This window comes from Phytophthora cinnamomi (genome assembly GCF_018691715.1).
Source record: "Phytophthora cinnamomi strain GKB4 chromosome Unknown Contig40, whole genome shotgun sequence".
Taxonomy (NCBI): domain Eukaryota; phylum Oomycota; class Peronosporomycetes; order Peronosporales; family Peronosporaceae; genus Phytophthora; species Phytophthora cinnamomi.
This window is the reverse complement of record NW_027150973.1, coordinates 360945-379395: the sequence shown is the minus strand read 5'-3', so window position 1 is coordinate 379395 and position 18451 is coordinate 360945. Positions and strand designations below refer to the sequence as shown.

At 58.8% G+C, this 18451-nt stretch overlaps 7 protein-coding genes across 8 annotated transcripts; 4 read left to right on the top strand and 3 right to left on the bottom strand.

Annotated features, from left to right (window-relative positions):
• Positions 1 to 656: 656 nt before the first annotated feature.
• On the top strand, positions 657 to 1601 carry IUM83_14993 (serine/threonine protein kinase; the record flags this gene model as incomplete). Its single annotated transcript, XM_067939776.1, has 1 exon — positions 657 to 1601. The coding sequence occupies one exon, from the start codon at positions 657 to 659 to the stop codon at positions 1599 to 1601; it is 945 nt and encodes a 314-aa protein (XP_067791299.1).
• A 2547-nt stretch (positions 1602 to 4148) lies between these two features.
• On the top strand, positions 4149 to 5171 carry IUM83_14992 (putative WD domain-containing protein; the record flags this gene model as incomplete). Its single annotated transcript, XM_067939775.1, has 1 exon — positions 4149 to 5171. The coding sequence occupies one exon, from the start codon at positions 4149 to 4151 to the stop codon at positions 5169 to 5171; it is 1023 nt and encodes a 340-aa protein (XP_067791300.1).
• A 239-nt stretch (positions 5172 to 5410) lies between these two features.
• Positions 5411 to 11127, bottom strand: IUM83_14991 (Molecular chaperone (DnaJ superfamily); the record flags this gene model as incomplete). The annotated part of the gene is made up of 3 exons (XM_067939774.1): positions 5411 to 5838; positions 5919 to 6610; positions 9239 to 11127. The coding sequence occupies 3 exons, from the start codon at positions 11125 to 11127 to the stop codon at positions 5411 to 5413; spliced, it is 3009 nt and encodes a 1002-aa protein (XP_067791298.1).
• A 129-nt stretch (positions 11128 to 11256) lies between these two features.
• Positions 11257 to 12609, top strand: IUM83_14990 (diphosphomevalonate decarboxylase; the record flags this gene model as incomplete). Of its 2 annotated transcripts, none has more annotated exons than XM_067939773.1 (1): positions 11257 to 12609. In XM_067939773.1, one exon carries the CDS (start codon positions 11257 to 11259, stop codon positions 12607 to 12609), a length of 1353 nt encoding a protein of 450 aa, XP_067791308.1. The 2 variants fall into 2 exon arrangements, with proteins under 2 accessions (XP_067791308.1, XP_067791309.1); XM_067939772.1 differs by having other exon boundaries at positions 11632 to 12609.
• A 95-nt stretch (positions 12610 to 12704) lies between these two features.
• IUM83_14989 (mRNA-capping enzyme subunit alpha) lies at positions 12705 to 13208 on the bottom strand (the record flags this gene model as incomplete). Its single annotated transcript, XM_067939771.1, has 1 exon — positions 12705 to 13208. One exon carries the CDS (start codon positions 13206 to 13208, stop codon positions 12705 to 12707), a length of 504 nt encoding a protein of 167 aa, XP_067791382.1.
• Positions 13209 to 13809: 601 nt separating this feature from the next.
• IUM83_14988 (serine/threonine protein kinase) lies at positions 13810 to 14643 on the bottom strand (the record flags this gene model as incomplete). The annotated part of the gene is made up of 1 exon (XM_067939770.1): positions 13810 to 14643. One exon carries the CDS (start codon positions 14641 to 14643, stop codon positions 13810 to 13812), a length of 834 nt encoding a protein of 277 aa, XP_067791381.1.
• A 2644-nt stretch (positions 14644 to 17287) lies between these two features.
• On the top strand, positions 17288 to 18174 carry IUM83_14987 (serine/threonine protein kinase; the record flags this gene model as incomplete). The annotated part of the gene is made up of 2 exons (XM_067939769.1): positions 17288 to 18024; positions 18171 to 18174. 2 exons carry the CDS (start codon positions 17288 to 17290, stop codon positions 18172 to 18174), a joined length of 741 nt encoding a protein of 246 aa, XP_067791374.1.
• Between the last annotated feature and the right edge of the window lie 277 nt (positions 18175 to 18451).

Here is an 18451-nt window from a genome sequence, read left to right as displayed (position 1 = left end):
CTTCATAACCCGGGCATCGCCCACTATAAAGGAACCACTTCAAGACGGGCGAATCACTCAAATCTCTCACAGCCGTCAAGTCCCGTAACGTACAGGGCGGCATATCCGTCGTTGTAATTGTAAACAGTTAGAATGTCAAGATGCCAAATGAAATGAATCTTCTCGGAAGTAACATCTGCCGCCCAGGCGATATTACCCGATGAGGGGTACCACCAGGGGCATGTTGAAGAAGTTGATTTTTGTCTGGCCAGTGAAAAAAACTTCACCCCCTGCAGCCTTAGCATGAAGTCGCGCAGTCTCGTTGCATGCCGGTAACTACGCTCAGTGCCTGGTTCAACATGAGCGGGGGCGGTCTGTTGCGGGGTGGCCGATACCAGTGAAGTTCCATCGTTGCTGACTCATCGCGTTTACGGGCTACAGTAGCCCAGTGGGCAAACTTGCCCAGTGGTACAACGAGGCTCGGCTGCCGCGTGGTTTTACTCAAGCCTCAACGATCTAGCCACTGGCGAGCGCGTGATGTACTTAGGTAGTGAAAGGCTTCAGAAGAACTGCACCGCGGTCCGCACGGCCATTGCGCGCAGTGAAGCTCACTTCGAAATTATCCCGGTCAGGCTGAAGTCCATCAAAACACAGAAAACGTTCACGCTTCAGAACCGATGCTACGCGGTCAGTTCACTTTCCACGCGAAACTCCACGAGACCCTGTTCGGCGACATTTGGCTGTGTCACGACCGCCAGAACGACAACCGCACCGTGGCCGTCAAGCAAGTGCACCTGGACCGCGTTCGAGATGCGGTCACTCGCGATCTCCAGCTCGACAGCCCGTTCGCCGAAAGCCAAACGCTCGAGGTGCTGCGCATGCTCGGGCCGCACGACAATATCCTGCAGGTCCATGAGCAGTTCCTGCACGACGACTCGTGGTTCGCGGTCATGGAGTACTGCGAGGGCGGAGACCTGTGGCAAAATCTGCAACGAGAGCCTCACAACCGTCTGCCAGAGCAGCAGGCGCTGGCACTCTTCGCGCAAGTTGTGCACGGCGTGAGGCTGCTACACGCCAACGGCGTCGCGCACCGCGACCTGTCCCTCGAGAACGTCCTTCTCGGTCATGGGCGTCACCATGACGGCGACGGCGCCAGTGGCGACGATGATGGAGGAGACGGCGCCAGTGGCGACGATGATGGAGGAGACGGTGGTGAAGGAGATGACGGTGAGATCGTTGTTACTCCCAAGATCTGCGACTTCGGCCTGAGCACCAAGACAAATCGCGTCTGCCGCGAACGCGTGGGCAAGGCCTACTACATGGCCCCCGAAGTCGTGGCAGGCATTGCCTACGACCCGCGGGCGGCCGACGTGTGGTCGCTGGGTATCATGCTCTTCGTGATGCTGACGGGGTCACCATTGACACCTCTGGCGTCGCCCAAAGAGAAGGCGTTCGTCGCGCTCAAGGACTTCGGTGTCGGGCGTATTCTCGACGCGTGGCACATGGGCGATATGGTGTCGCTCGTGACGGTGCACTTGCTGGTCGGGATGCTGCAGATTGATCCAGCGGTGCGTTTCACTGTGGAAGATGTGGCGACGCACCTGGCTTTGGCGATACCGTAAGAGGCGCACGATCTGAGATACAGGACGTAAGATGTGTCCGTGTCTTCGCTGGGTATTGTTGTACGGATTGTACTGGGTCCATGTCAATGTATACTTACCTCATTCGTCAGCTACCTGGGTATCACGTTGAAAGACCGCTCGCTGACCGACTGATCGCGTATGATCAGCGTTGAAAGCTATTTCTAAATAAGCTATCCAAAGTCATTTCCACTTCTTCATCAATCTATACTATGAGATATGTTCCCACTGCCTTCTTGAGTTACGGCACCCGCTTAACCAACAAATGTCTCCTGTCGTACGCTGAATCCGAAGTAAAAATGGCTTCAACTAATACTGGCACGATTTCGTACAGTCTCGAACACGAGCGGAGTTGGAGAAGCTACTGTAACCCCGTTCTTGGTGGCTCTACAGTTCAAGGATTCTGGATATAGTTAGAAGAGGAGCAGCAAGTTGATAGCACTTCGACGAACCCTGCTGCTACTGGCAACCAAACCGAGAAAGTTAGCTGTGCTACAATTCTAAATCAACAACCGCTGGAAGTAATCCAGTAGACTGATACGTACGTGTAGCAGATATTATTACGATCAATGCAAAAGTATGGCGTTCCCTCAAAAACACTTGCAGATAAACTGTCGAATATATATAGTACATGTTTTCGATATTACTGTAGTTGCGCCAGTGGCGCTGCGCCACCCTCAATCCCAGATAACAGCGCCAAAGATCGACGAAGATGCATTAACAATACCAGCTAAATCGTATCGGTTGATGAAAGCAGATATCCGAAATTATCAACGGATTTTTGCAGGAGACATGTTCATCCTGCATTCACGTTACCGTATTACTTGTTCCAGTTGTGATGAGGGTTATGCAATCTTACACTGACTGCGAAACCACTCGTAAGCAGGATAACGGATGAATTCCACAACGTGGCTTCAATTGACGGTTCTCCTACCATGTGAGTGCAAAAAGAGCAGTACTTCGAACTGACTCGCAGTGGCAGCACTTTTCGTCACAGTAGCAGCGTATACTTTTTCGGGAAAACGCGCATGAAACCAGCGAAGGACTTCCAGACACCCTCGAGCATCTGCAGCTCCCACAAACGATGAATTAGGCACAGCGCATTCCGGTCGGTGAGGCAAAAGCCACTTTGCGATCTTAGGAGAGCTACTCGTCAAGGCATTAATCAATGCACTCGAAGTGCAGCCCTCGGAGCGATTCGCGTGCATCCACTTCTTAAAATCCAAGGGGCCACTATTGGCCGCGCTATCCATCACAGCGGTTGTACATCCTTCTGAACGATTTTCATGCAACCATCGCACAACATCGAGCTTACCACCCCGCGAAGCAAGATCCATACCCAGTTTTGTGGAACCTTTCTACGCGATCGTGGAGAAGCCACTTCCAGATGACCACCACCTCCTACCCGATCTATGGTTTCGGTGGCAACCCCGTCGGCTTGGTGAGAGTGGAGCCACTGTACCACATCGAGGTGCCCGAAGGCCGCGGCTCCAACCACAGCCGCTTGTGTTGTCCTTGGTTCTCGTTCCTCTACGCAACTGCACGCGTCAGTGCTAAGTTGTGAAAAAGCTGCAAGACGCCCAGACGACCGTTAACCGCCGCCGCATCAAATGCTGTGCCAAGCCTTAAATCACCTACAAAGTCATCCTTCAGCTTGAGAAACAAAGCCACTTATGACCTAAACTGAGCGTCCAACCATTCAACCACGTCGAGGTGGCCATTCGCTGGAGCATGCGCCATCGTTCTCGACGAAATGTTTCCAAACTAATGGCTGTGAAGCAACTTTGTCACTTCCAGGTGGCCTCGAACAGCAGCATCATGCATAGCGTTAAGTCATCCTGGAAGCACTTGCCCAGCCCCAGCTTATGTTGCATGGGCCTCTTCACCACTGGTACATGGTTGTTGACACGCCAACTCCAAGGCCCCGATCCAGGAACTTCACCACACGGGGTGCTCTGGCATTGCGTGTCTTCTCTCCAAAACCCACTGCACTATCGCCAGATTCCCAGTCCACGCCACCGCTTTCATCGCCACAGCTAGATGCATCTTTAGGTCGAGTTGCTGCTGCTGGAATAGCCAACGCACAACGTCCTCGTGTCCGCTTTCCGCCGCATCAAAAGGATCGTAACGGCACCCCCTCTGCATCAGCCACACCACCAAGGCAACGTCACCCTGTCCTAACGCAGCCTTCACAGCACGCGCCGTGCGATGCCGAGTGTTCCAGCCCGAGATGTTCCTCTTCAACTTGATGTCTCCCGGAATGTCCCGCCACCTTCGCGCGACCTCATCGAGCTCCACAAGGTTTCTCCTGTCACGTCTAAACTGCATTTACCTCTACAATCCAATCCAGTCCCTCCTTAATCCAACACCCCAAAACTCACTGTAATACTGCATCCCACGCGGAAACGCTATCCCCACCTACCGCTGCAGTCCTCGCAGCGCTGGCCGTGTGGGTGTTTCGCCGGCCGTGATCTTTCCCATACATACGCCAAGTGCCTCTGCGTGCCGCGTCCCCATTCCTGCGCCTCCATGAGCTCTCCTCCCGCGCCGGCGTCGCCCGCGGCGCTGCGCCAGATCCCGATCGTGTGCCCGGGCCACTCGCGGCCGCTGGCGGAGCTGCAGTACAGCGGCGGCAACCTGCTCATCTCGGCGTGCCACGACAAGCTGCCGATGCTGCGGCGCGGCGACTCGGGCGACTGGATCGGCACGTTCGAGGGCCACAAGGGCGCCGTCTGGAGCGCCACGCTGGACGCGCGCGCCGAGTTCGCGGCCACGGGCAGCGCCGACTTCAGCGTCAAGCTCTGGGACGCGCTCACGGGCGACGCCGTGGCCACGCTCGAGCACAAGCACGTGGTCAAGGCCGTGGCCTTCACGCGCGACGGCGCGCGGCTGCTCACGGCGGGCCACGAGAAGCTGCTGCGCGTGTTCGACGTGCTGGGCGTCAAGGAGCAGCTGCAGGGCTACAAGGCCGAGGGCCGCACGGGCATCGTGCTGCCCCCGCCGCCGCCGCTCGCGGAGATGCGCACGGCCCAGCAGATCCGCAAGCTCGCGGTGCTCAGCGACCGCCTGGCGGCCACGGGCGAGGTGGACGGCACCGTGACCGTCTGGGACTTGGAGTCCTACACGCAGACGCGCCAGTTCAAGGTGGACGCCGACGTCATGGACATGGAGGCGTCCAGAGGCGGCCAGGTGCTCACGGTCGCGGCCGGCAAGCAGGTCTACTTCTTCGACGTGGCCCACGACTTCGCGCTGCTGCGCGCGCTCCCCATGCCCATCTCGTTCGCCGAGGAGGGCGGCGCGTCGCTGCACCCGACCGAGAGCAAGTTCGTGGCCGGCGGCTCCGACACGTGGGTGCGCGTCTTCGACTTCGAGTCGGGCGAGCTGCTCGAGACGCACAAGGGCCACCACGGGCCCGTGAGATGTCTGCGGTACTCGCCCACGGGCGACTCGTTCGCCACGGGCTCGGAGGACGGCACCATCCGCATCTGGCAGAACGACTCCAAGTCGGCCGCGGCCACGTCCGTCGCCGACACGGCCGGTAGTTCCAGTTAACGTGGTGGCGCGGAGCTTTTGGGTCGGCGGCATTGTGGACACTGCGCGACCACGTCCGCGGCAGATCGTGAACGGAAGCGACTTAGACAAGATGGCGGCAGCGTGTCGTGGGCGAGCACCAGCGAGCCGCAGACCAGGAGAAGCAGAAAATAAAGTGTGAAAACTGAAAACCCGACAAACCTCTCTGTGTGTGGCAGAATGCTAAGTCACGTTTCGCCAGTCTTAGGCAGCGAGCGAGTCTACCGTTGCTGATACCACTGGATGATGTCGTGCAGCTCGATGAAGCCCGTGTTGTCCGGGTCGAGCTCCATCACGAGGTCTTCGAGCAGCTCGGCGGGGCTGCCGTCCTCGTAGCCGTCGATGCCCAGGTCTTCACCCAGGAACTTGCCCAAGTCCTTGGCCTCCATGCGGCCTTGGCCGTCCACGTCGTAGCTCTCGAATAGCTGCCGCATGCGCCGGATCTGGTTCTCGGCGGCCTTGCGCTGCGACGCCTGGGCCGCCTTGTCCTGAAACCACTGCTGCGAAAACGCCAGCACGTCTGCCGGGTTCTCCCGAATCACGGCCTTCGTCCAGTCCTTCAGCACGAGCGGGAGGTCCGGCGGCACCGCGATCTGCTCCGCCGAGAAAATGCGATTCACATCCATGCCGTCGCCGCTCTGATCTCGGTCTTGTCCTTCCTGCTAAAAGCTGGAATGGTACGATAGCTCGAAACGACCGTCCGAGCTCTTGATGCCTCTTCAACTTAACGGAGCCCGTTCACGGCATCAACGTCTCCGAGCAGGATCTTGTACGAGTGAGTAGCTGCCACGAAGGCGTCCACGCGCTTGCCCGAATTGCTGGCTCCGACATTCCTGCCAGCTTCAGCAACAGTGGACTCCAGCGACGCTGAAGTGTCCGAGGCCTTGTCGGGGTGCAGCTTCAACGCGAGCTTGCGGTATTGGCGCTTGATCTGCTGGATCGATGCGTCACGCGGCAGACCCAGCACGCCGTGGAAGTCGCGCCGCTCCCACATCATGCGAATCCGCTCGGGCTGCCACAGCTGCTCTCCATCCAAGCACCCTGAGCCTGACGCCAAACCCGGGGTCTTCGCGAACGCAGAGCGGACCAACTTCATGCGCACACGGGCCGCACGGAACAGGTCTTCCTGCTCGTTCTTGTCGGACGGCGCAGGCCGCCACGTGCGACACTGCGCGCGTTGATCCATCGGACCAAGACCGAAGGCGCCCTCGATGCCGTAGTCAAACGTCGGTAGTCGGCCACGAGCACCTTGGGCGTTGCGACCTTGGAACATCGGGCCACGGTTTGCACTTTGGTCTCCATTAACTCCGGGAGCTGCTGCCGAAGTGTGCGTTCCGTCCGCGTTGTCCAGGCCACCGGGTGCTGCTGGAATACCGCCGCGGCGTTGAGCTGCTACGGGGTTGATCTTGAAGCGCCGTTCCCTGCGAGACGGAGCCACTGGAGCTGTGCCTCTCAACGACGCATTCAAGGAGGCTATGAAATCAGCCGACGAGTCTGCGTTAGTGGGAACTGAAGTGGCAGTCGCATGAGATGAAGTCGAAGACGCTGCTGCAGCCTCGGTGGTTGAGCCTGACAGCAAACACGGACAGTGGTCTTCGCAGCAATGACACTGTTGACAGAAGAACAGCATTCCACAATGGCGCCCTTCGTTTCCTGCAGACGCGTTACCCATCCATTTGCAAGCTTCATTGGACTCGATCAGGTCCAGCATGTGAGTCATTGTTTTCTGCACCGCCGAAAGCCGCGACGAGCAGCACATTCGGCATCCGCAGCTCACGCATACACAATGAAGGCAGCAACCAGAACAACCTGTGCAGCGACGGCGGAGGTCACGGCAGCCCGAGCATCCCATCCGTAGTGGAGAGTTCCCATCTGAACGCTGGCTACGACCACTGCCATGGCTACGCACCGACATTGCTCTGGACGACGGTGCCTTCGACCCAGACGCCGGCGTACTAGGCAGCAAGAGACTGACTTGCGAAGCCGCAAGAGCCTTTGCGACACGAATGGACTCGCTTCTTCTTCTGCTCGCGGGACTTCGCTTTGAGGAATGCGAGGCAGCCTTTTTAGACCCATGGGAGTGGCGTCTACCAGGTTTATCTCCTCTGGAAGTCGTGGCGTCACGCTTTTCAGCTCGAGCTGCCTTCGTAGCGGATCGCGTCTGTTTCGGCGCTGGCTTTGGTGACGCTGTCGCACCCTCGTCATTCGCTTCATTGGGTTCCTCCAATCCAAGGAACTTCCCCAGCGCTTGCATACAAGACGCTGCGAGCCCTTTGCACTCTTCAACGAGTGCTTTCTGGTCGGTATTCAATGAGGACGAGCGTGAGGTACCAGACCTCTTCTTGCTACCTCCCTTGATGTCACGCAAGAGCTGATCCTTTGCCAACGTGATCTCATGTCGAAGCTTTTTCATCTCGATGACATCCGGTGCGTCCTTCTCTGGATCAAACACGCCAGTCCAATCGATCGCCATCGACATGGCATCAGCAACACGTTCAGAAGTCGGTTCGCCTTGCGGCTGGCAGTCAAGTGTCTCGGGTAGATCCTGATCTGCTACCTCTTGGTCCAAGCCTGCTGTCTGCTCCATCGGGGGTGCGAAGTCTTGATACTTCGTATAGTACCGTGCCCATTGGTGCTTCACAAGCTTATTCTGAATAGTGATTTGCTTAGCTAATTCACGCTTGAGAGCATTTGAATGCTTTACGTGTGCGCGCCACGGTCCAGCATGGCCCAATTCGCTCATCAAATCTCGCGTATTTGCCAATGACTCCTCCAACTGGGTACGAGCCTTCTCAACTTTCAGAGGCGTCAAAATGCATTTCTTCGCTTCATCCCGTGTAAATGGCCGGTTTTGTACCTCGTCACGCATATTTGCTGGTGTCAGCCGCAGTAGCGCAGCCACCTCCTCTTCCCTTGAAGAGGCACTTTGACTGGATGGTCCAGAGGCTCGGGCGCGTGTATTATAACCGCTGTCCCCAATTTCTTCATCATGGTGCTCAAGTGGGGACTCCTCTAGACGTTCAGGATCCGCGAAATCATCCTTTGCTGTGTAGAAAAGCGCCTCGTTGTGCCAAATATACAGCGCGTCTTGGAGGCATGTAAACTTGTCATACGATCTGTCGTCCAAGTCATCCATATCGTCTGGATCAAACCAAGCACACGCGTTCTCAGCGAAGAGAATCCACCACTTGTGCAACTGCAGCTTTGTGTCTTCCACGATCACATTGGTCGTCGCAGACTTCATACGATTCACATGCTCGACGATACGTTGTCGACGTAGAATAACGTAATTAGCGGCTTCTTCGTGATGATCTGGGCGCTTCTCTTTGAGCGTGGCCACCAGCTCCTTCGTAATGGTATCAAGATTCCGCATGTAAGCGGTGAGTCTCACCAGTAGGTTCCGTAAAAAGTAGCTACTGCTTGGATGTACCCGTTGGCTAGCCGCCTCTGATGTAGAAGCTACTTCACAGATCGGGGCTTCACAGGGATCGGTTTCGCGCAGATATTCAGGCACATCATCCTTCCCTTTCCACTGCAACACGTGGTTGACGACTTCGGGACACTGTTCAATGGTTTCGCGCACCAACGAAATGGGCAGGGAGTCGAACAGGCTGGACTCAATCGCGGAGGAACGGATCGGCCGCAAAATGTACGTGAACAAGTCAGACTGTAAAGTTGTCTCATCCAGAAGATTTTCGTGGTTAGCACCAGCGTGAGCAGCGCTACGATTACTTCCGATCACGTGCCTCGCAAGATAGTGTTTTCCGAGCATGTGTGTCACCAACGCTAGCGAGTGCAACACGACAATCTTATCCTGTAGTTCACTCCACTCTTTATGTCGTGATGTCTCGAAGACACCCAACTCGGAGCTGAGAGGAATCTGCCCATCGGCCGAAGAGGGGAGAGGCGGAGACAAATTACCAAGTGCACGCAAGCGTTCGGCACACAGTACCAGTTCTTTCCCGAACTCAGCACGATCCAAGAGATACCGGTGAAGTATGTGGAGATCGTGAGCTGTGAGAAGCCATCTCTCCACGTCGTGCGAATACGATGAGCTGGTCATCAACGGCTCCAGGTAGAAGTACTGCCGCTCGCCTGCCAGGAAGCGTAGCAATTTGCAGTCTGTTTCCGCTGAGTAGTCTTGAATCAAATTCAGGTCACGCGTAAGACCAGGGATCTCCCAGGTTGAACGGAAAGACTCACGTTTCGGATTGTTTTTCTCCTCGTCTCCATCCTCATTATCCGCCATTATTTCCATGCCAGCAGCATCCACCGAGTCGTTGCCGTTCGCGGTATCCATACAAACATCAACATCAACATCCTCGCTAGGAGACTCAAGCGTATCTGTAGCACCCGAAGCAGCATCGGGGGTACCTGTATCATCGTGCGTATCAGTCTCCTCCGCGTGTTGCTCCTCTGTTGATCCAGAAGTGATCATTTTCGCAAACGCCTTGACTTTTTTCACCAACCGCATCAAGTCGTCATCCTCTGCCAATCCACTCCTTGCCACAGAAAACCCGGGCCTACCCATTAGTGTCCGCTTGGCCTTGAACGCACGCAAATTAGGCGCAAGTACGCGACTGCTTGCAGGTGGACATGCACCGTGGGCGATGCTAAGCTGCTCGATTTGAAGCAGGTGCTGCTTCTTCTTGCTCGGAGACGATATCGACAATGACGCAGCCATCGCACTGCACTGTTGTTTAGCCACAAGCTCAGCAACTCTTTTGCGGTGCTCCATCTCCTCAAACTTACGACGCAAGCGCAGATATTTATCACGCTCCACAGCCTCTTGAGCGCGCGCGCGTGTGGCCTCGGCTTCCAATCGCCGCGATATCATTACCGTGCGCGCGAGTCGTATCCGGAACGCCTCTCTCGCATCGCGTAGTTTTCGTTCTTCCTCCGCCCTCTTCGCCGCCTCCGCTGCAGCAGCCTCTCTGTCTTCTTTAACCTCCTCGTCCTCGTTCTTCGGAGGACACCGCTCCTCCCTGTGCGAGTCGCGAGGCTCGTTACTTCTCCCGCGCTTCACGGCGCCGCCATTCGCGGCGCTCCCTTCTCGGCGGCGCTTGAGCTGCCGCTGCTGTTGTGCCGCGTTCCTCTCCTCTCGATCTGCACTTGGACTTGGACTGCGACTTCGACTCCGCCGCTGCCCGTCCACATCTCCACCTTGGCCGACCTGTCCGTCCGCGCGCGCCTCACTCTGCTCCGCCTGCTCCGTGTACGCGTCAATGTCCGGTATCTCTGCGCTGCCGCTGCTGCGCTGGAACTTGCGAATCTGCTGCTCCGTGCTCTCCACCACGGCCTGCAGCAGCTGCACGCCGTCGTCCACCCTCTTGGCCGTGTTAGCCGAGATCATGAAGGCCATGAGGTGCGCGCCGTCGGGCGCCTGCTTCTCCTGCTCTTCCTGTTGGTGTTGCTGCTGCTGCGCGCCGCTCTCCGTCGGCGTCAGCGTCTTCCGGTAGCTGATGCTGCAGCGCGCGCGCGACATGATGGCGTTGAGCTTGCCGCCGTTCACGCCGATCACGTGCGGCGCCAGGCGCTGCGGGTCCATCGTCGTGCGCACGTGCACCACGCGCGCGACGGGCTTCTTGCCGTTGATGACCAGCGTCACGGACGGCGTGACGCTGGCGGCCGCGGCCTTGAGCGCCGCGGACTCGCGCGCGTTCGGGCTGCTCGCGCCCGCCGCCGCGCGCTCGCTGCGCCCTGCGTTCGCGCTGTGGCTGGCGGCGGCGCCTCGCTTCTTGGCGTGGGACGCGCCGCCCGCGCCTGCCAGCCGCTTCCTGGACGTCTTCTTGCGCGCTGCGGAGGACGTGGTGGAAGAGCCTGTGGACGCGGGTGAGCGCCGCGTCGAGGCGCTCGATGCGGGCGCGGCGGCGGCGGGCGGCGCGCTCGCGCGCGCCTCGCGCACGCCCAGCGAGGCGCCCACGGAGATGACGCCCATGGTCTCTAGCGGAGAAGTGGTGACTGGCAGCAAAATGGAGTCACTCTCTCGGGGGAGGGCACTGTTCCGAGGAGCAGAGCCCGGCGTCCCACTGCAGCAACATAAGGGAACTTTACTCTTTGGGCAGTTATGAAGGTGGCGACGTGCTCGGCGCCGACCAACATCGCGGTCATCAAGTACTGGGGCAAGGCCGACGTGGCGCTCAACACGCCGCTCAACTCGAGCGTGAGCGTGACGCTGCACCAGGACCAGCTGCGCACCACCACGTCGGTCGCGGGCGGCTGCTCCTCGCTGCAGCGCACGCGTCTGTGGCTCAATGGCCAGGAACAGCCCATCAACAAGCGTGTGGCCACTGTGCTGCGCGAGATGCAGCAGTGGGCGCGCCGTGTGCATGGAGACAGCGACGCCGAGCAGCAGCAGCTGCACATCGTGTCCACCAACTCGTTCCCGACCGCGGCGGGGCTCGCGTCGTCCGCTGCAGGCTACGCGTGCCTCGTGGCGGCGCTGGCCGAGTTCTACGGCCTCTCCGCGGCCGACGAGGAGTACCCCGGCCAGCTGTCGGCCATCGCGCGGCAGGGCTCCGGCTCCGCCTGCAGGAGTCTGGACGGCGGCTTCGTGGCCTGGCAGAAGGGCGAGCAGCCTGACGGACGCGACTCCATCGCGGTGCAGGTCGCCAATGACCTCCACTGGCCGACCCTGTGCGCCGTGGTGTGTGTGGTCAACGACGCGCAGAAGGACACGAGCAGCACCACCGGCATGCAGACCACCAAGGCCACCAGCCCGCTGCTCGCCTTCCGCGTCAAGAACTTGGTGCCCGACCGCATGAAGTCCATGGAGAGAGCCATCTTGGCCAGGGACTTCGAGGCCTTCGGCACGCTCACCATGCAGGACAGCAACCAGTTCCACGCCACGTGCCTCGACACCACGCCGCCGATCTTCTACCTGAACGACATTTCCCGCCAGATCATCCGCCTCGTGCACCGCTACAACGAGCAGGCTGGTCGCGTGCAGGCTGCGTACACGTTCGACGCCGGTCCGAACGCCGTCCTTTTCGTCGAGGAGCAGCACGTACAGGAAGTCGTGGCGCTGGTGCGCCACTGCTTCCCTTCGTCGCGCGAGATGACCATCAAGTCGTCTATGGTCATCGACCACACGCCGTCTGCTGCGCTCCTCGCAAGGATGGAGGCAAAGCCAGACAACGGCAAGGCCTTCAAGCTGCCGCATATCCCCGACAGCGTCAAGATGATGTACGTCTCTCGCGTCGGCGGTGGCACTCGCGTTCTGGCTGCGGACGAGGCGCTGGTCGATGCGGTAACGGGCGAGCCCTTGCCTTACCGCAAGGAGAACTCGACGGAGAGCGAAGCGCGCGTCTGTCCGCTGTTCAAGCCCAGCTCCTGGCTGCCGGAGGAGCCGGTGCTGCGCTACCTCGCCACAGCCATCGCAGCCGCCGCAGTGACCAGCGCCGTGTTGCTGCGCAAGTAAGTAAACCTCAGTCAACCCCCTCCCTAGAGTGCCCTCACATGTCCAGGCATAGCAGACCGAAAGTCTAGCAATAAAATTCTCGTCTCGTCTTTCTGTTACGTCGGTTTGCCCGGCAGTCCGAGCTGCTTCTGTACCAGGTTCACCAGCTCGTCGTCTGTTAGGTTGGCGGCCTTCGCCCAAGGCGGCGGGCGCAGCTTCACCTGTTGCATGCTCTGCATGATGGCCGCTCGCTTGTCCTCCTGTAGGGCAGCGTCCTCCTGTGTGTCGGACGATTGTTCCTCTTGTGGACGTTCTTCAGTGTCCTCTTCACTCTGTGGATTGTCCTCCTCGTAGTCCAGGGACCTGTCGGGTCTCTCCGCGTCGCTGTCGCTGTGGCAAGGGGACGACGCGAGCGGCGCGTAGCCCTCGAAGCCTCCGACCGCCGCGCTGTCCTCGTCCTCGCTGTCGCTGCCGGCAGATTCTGCGTCGCCTGGAAGGTGATGAGGAGATGAAGCGGTCCCGTCGGCGGGTGGAGAGGACGCTGGCGGCCGGTTCTGCGCTAGCACAGCCGCATACTCGGCCTCCAGCGCCGCGAGCGGATCGAACTCGTGCTCCTCCATTTTGCGGAATGCGCTGATTGGCTAGAATGGAATTTCGTGTCGGATACACCACATGCGGCGCTTGAAGATCGCAATGGGGAAGTGATGCATTGGGTGACTTGGTCATGTATGGCCGAAGGAACGGTGCTGCTGCCTCAGTCTCATCTATACTCTAACGGGGTATGCTACCTTGCTCGCGGACACTGCCAGGCGGAAGGAAATTGCCCGAAGCTGACATTGGAGGCTGATAAATTACTGTAATAGCTTCAGAGGCGAAGTTATGGATGAAGGGCGACAGATACGCTGGTCTGGATGGGACTCAGAAACGACCACCACCTGCAGCATCAAGGTGACGATCGTGAACAAGCTAGAGAATGCGTGACGTTGGGTCAATGGACTCGGGTGCAGCCAAGATCAGCACGGGGCCACGCCACTTGAAGCGCGCCTGGGACGATGTTCAGCTCGCAAATATTGCTACTAGCTGCAAGAGTGCAATCGCAGGTACATTCGGACAAGCAACCTCCAAAACAATGAATATTTGTCGGTTGCTGGAAGCTACCAACTCCTAGACTGTAGCGGGACGAATTGACTTTCAATAGATAAGATAAAGGAGATCTCCAGGTCATAGCTGGTTCAGTAGTGGGTGCGTGAGTACAGCGTATGTCGACGGGCGTCGAGCTGGGTCGCGACGTAGCAGCGCCGACACGAGGCTGCACGCGTCCTCCGAGATGAAAGAGGACATATCCCATAGGCGGATCACGCGACGGACCCCGAGCTGCAGGAAGGTGACAAAATCGTTCTCTTTCTCTGAGGCTCGACTCACCAGCGGCGACCCGGTCAGCATGATGAACAGCACGATACCCAGCGACCACATGTCGGCGGCGACGGGCGCGTACGCCTCGCCAGCCACGACCTCGGGGGCCATGTAATTGGCCTTGCCCACGACCTCAGCGCACATGCGCTCCGCGTCGGTGGCGAGCCCGAAGTCCGACAGCTTGCACACGCCACCGCGCAGAAGCACGTTCTCGAGCGAGACGTCTCGGTGCGCGATGCCGTTCGAGTGCAAGAAGTGCAGGCCGAGCGTGACCTGCCGACACAGACGCAGCGCCTCCCTCTCCGGCACTCGGCCGTTCGGCGAACCGCGCACTCTGTCCCAGAGGTCTCCCTCGGGACAGTGCTCCATGACGACGAACCAGGACTCGTTGTGTAGGAACTCCTGGCGGAAGTGGACAATATTGGGGTGCGGCGGTAGCGCCAGCAGTTTGGTGATGGTGCGTCGTTCGTGCCACGGGTTGTCGGTGTTCGGGTGCACGGCCAGCAGCGTGGTGGCGAGCTCGAGGGACACCTGTTTGATGGCCACGAGCTCGTTGTCATTGTGCGTGTCCTCGCAGGCGCAGACGGAGCCGTAGAGTGCGTCGCCGATCTTGTGCTTAAGACGGTAGCGCTGGCGGATCATGGCTTGTCTGGTTTTGGTGACAGGCGTGGGCGTGGGTAGACTCAGCTCGTTTGGTCGGTGGAGCTCCAATTCAGGACTGAGCTCGCCGCGTGCAATGCGGGGAGCGACATAGCACTGTCAGCACGCAAAGTCCAGTCTGCTGCGTCCAACTTCAAAGTTCAGCTACAAACTTCAAGAGTGACATGTGAGTCAGAATTCCTTGAAAATTGGCTCTTCGGTGGGGGCGATCGCAGTTCGACTCGAGGCGCCGCTACATGTCTGCGGTACATGCGTTCGCGTCGTCGGCTCTCCTCGTAGAGCGCGGGGCACTCTCCTGTGCTAAGTACTGCGGTTGCCGACTTCACACGATCGTACAGCACGAGGAATGCTGCTCGGGCAAGATACGTCCAGTAATTGGGCTTCAAGACGAGCGCTGGTTGAGACGCTGACGTATCGAGGAAGAGCTCCGAAGCTGGCGCATTTCGTTCGGTGTGTGAGGTACCGCAGGGACAGCCCCGGTCAGTGTTTGTTGAGATCCACGAGCCGCTGGCGTATCGAGGAAGAGCTCCGAAGTTGCCGCATTTCGTTCGGTGTGTGAAGTGCCGCGGGGACACCCCCGGCCAGTGTTTGTTGAGGTCCATGAGCCGCTGGCGTATCGAGGAATAGCTTCGAAGCTGCCGCATTTCGTCCACATTTCGTTCGGTGTGTGAGTGTGTGAGGTACCGCGGGGACACCCCCGGCCAGTGTTTGTTGAGGTCCATGAGCCGCTGGCGTATCGAGGAAGAGCTCCGAAGTTGCCGCATTTCGTTCACAGCTCCAAAGTTGCCACATCTCGTCCACATTTCGTTTGGTGTGTGAGGTGACGCAGGGACAGCCCCGGCCAGTGTTTGTTGAGGCCCATGAGCCGCTGGCGTATCGAGGAAGAGCTCCGAAGTTGCCGCATTTCGTTCGGTGTGTGAAGTGCCGCGGGGACACCCCCGGCCAGTGTTTGTTGAGGTCCATGAGCCGTTGGCGTATTGAGGGATAGCTCCGAAGTTGCTCGGTGTGAGAGTGTGTGAGGTGCGGCAGGGACAGCCCCGGCCAGTGTAAGTTGAGGCCCATGAGCCGCTATTTCTCATTGGAAGGTGAGTGTATAACTATTTTCTGCATGCAGAATCTGCAGCTGTACAATGTCAAGATCTCCGCCATATCGCCGGCAACCTCATTATACGTTCGTAAGAACCACTCCCACCGCTGCAAACAACAACAACAATGCCTCGCGGTCTCAACTAATATCGCCAGATGACCCACCCAGCGGGATCCAGCACGGCACTGGCATCTATCGCACGATTGCGGGCGTGGCAGCATGTGCGCGGGCGAGGATACCAAGAATGTAGTAGAATGATATAGGTAGCCGGTCCTGCAACAGCTTTGTGTCGGGAGCGTTAAACGCCAGCCATAAAAGCGCTGGCAGAGGTCACAGTATCAAGGACTACATTCATCGTATCAGTACCGCAAGGCTGGCCGGTCTGCTGCCGAAGATATATCGCACTACGAGCCGCAGCCCAGCGCGCTGCAGGAAGGACGTTCGAGGTTGATATCAAGCGAGCGCGTTGCGCGCTGCAGCCGGCCATGTTCCTTGAAGTGGCGTCAACGAAGCTGAAGATGACCGTATGAGAAAAAGTAGAAATAGTGGAGCTTCAACGAACTGTAACAGAAATGAGCAACTTTACAAAGAAAACGCGAATCGTCATCTTCATCAAACTCCTATTTCGATTACGGGTCTTGGAAAACGGGTAAGCGAAGCGGGACAGCGGAGAGAGCGGCCGACAGCATTAACGTGTTGTTCTGTTCAGCTTCGCACTTGTTCATTGCGGCGCCAGTAGGAAGCTCATAGACGTCGCATGCGGTTCCAGCCCCCTGCCAATCAAACGGCAGCATGAATGAGATCTTAAGACGCCCTCCAGTCTGCGCTGTTCAATGGCTGTGATATCCCTGCGCGCGCTTGATCGGACTCACTTCCCCATCTCAACAATCCCTAGTTTACTGGTGGCAGCTCCCGGACGGCTCTGGTCATCGTCCATAATTCACTCAAGCGCTCTATCAACGCGAACTGGATACCAGCTGAATAAGCACAACAGGAGTCCTTGCCGACAATACGTAGCGCTGATACAAAGTTGACTTCAGCTTCAGCGGACGAGGCGCCTAGCATCCCACAGCCGCGAGCTCCGTTGCTACCAAGAGCTGTGCCTCAAACTTAACTCGCGTGCTGCCTGTCCAGCTTAGCCCAGCAAGCTCAGTCAAGTCTCCACTGGCGTCGAGCGCAGTTCGTTTGCTGCCGTGCCGGGCCGATCGCGACCGTCCCACTCCGGTGACGGTTCATATCCCGCTGCGGGTTCAGCGCCGAAAGCATTACGGCGCGTTTATCACCGTCAGCGCGGCGCGCCTGACCTTGCGGCGCTCGAGGCGGCATGTTGCCGCAAGCCCGCCGCGTCTGCGCGCCCGATCCTCCGAACAATACCATTTCCTTCTTGGCCGCAATAGCAATTCCGCCCTCGTTAGTTGGTTAGAGGCGCCCACCCGCCCGCCCGCCCAGCCTCCACGAACGCTCACAACCGAATCTGCGCTCGACGCTCAACGCTCAACGCTCGACGACGACCCAGCCGCAGACAGCCCCGAGCCAGCGATGCTCTTCGCCGACCGCTTCCGCGCGCGCCGCCCGCTGAGCGAGGCGCTGTACGGGCCCGTGGGGCTCTACGAGGACGCGCAGCGCGGCGACGAGCTGGTGGCCATCAAGCACGTGTCGCTGGCGCGCGCCATGGCGGCGCTGCGCCGCAGCCGCAACGTGGACAACCCCTGGAGCGAGCACCGCGTGGTGGCGCGCCTCATGGCGCTGCCGCCGCACCCGCACGTGGTGCGCTTCCGCGGCGAGTTCCTGCACGCGCAGGACACGTGGTGCGTGGTCATGGACTTCTGTCCGGGCGGCGACCTGTGGGACGTGCTGGAGGCCGCGCCCAAGAACCGCCTGGCCGAGCGCGAGGCGCTGCAGCTCTTCGCGCAGTGCGCGCGCGGCGTGCGCTTCCTGCACGCGCACGGCATCGCGCACCGCGACCTGTCGCTGGAGAACGTCTTCTACTGCCGCGGCGCCTGCAAGATCGGCGACTTCGGGCTCAGCACGGACGCGCCGCGCCGCGGCCCGGGGGAGGCCGTGGGCAAGGCCTACTACATGGCGCCCGAGGTGGTGAACCAGGACGCGTACGACGCCTTCGCGGCCGACATGTGGTCGCTCGGCATCATGCTCTTCATCATGCTCACGGGCTCGCCGCTCACGTCCAACGCGTCGCGGCAGAACCGCGCGTTCGGCGCCTTCTGCGAGATGGGCGTGGCCAAGGTCATCGACTCGTGGGGACTGGCGTCCAACGTGTCGCCGGCCACGGTCGCGCTGCTGGACAAGCTGCTGAATCTGGAACCCAGCGATAGGCCCACGGCCGACGAACTGATAGAGCTGCTCGGCTTAGAGCAAGAAAGTGGAGTGGTGGATACAGACTCAGCATGCGAAGCAAGCAAAGTTGAAGTGTAATTATTCCGGAGGAATGTATGGATAGTATTCATTTAAAACTATAGTGCTTATGGAACACCCAAGTCAATTACTACTAGTAGTTGGCAATTTTAGAGAACTACAGTAAATATACCAGGACGGCGCTAGCGAGACAGACATCAAACTTGGTGAAGCCTACATATTCTGCATAGGGAAAACAGCACTGAACTTGTTCGACACGCAATACGGATCACTACCCGCTTGCTAAGCGTCTATAAACGCGATGATGAGATTTATCCTATGGATATGGCA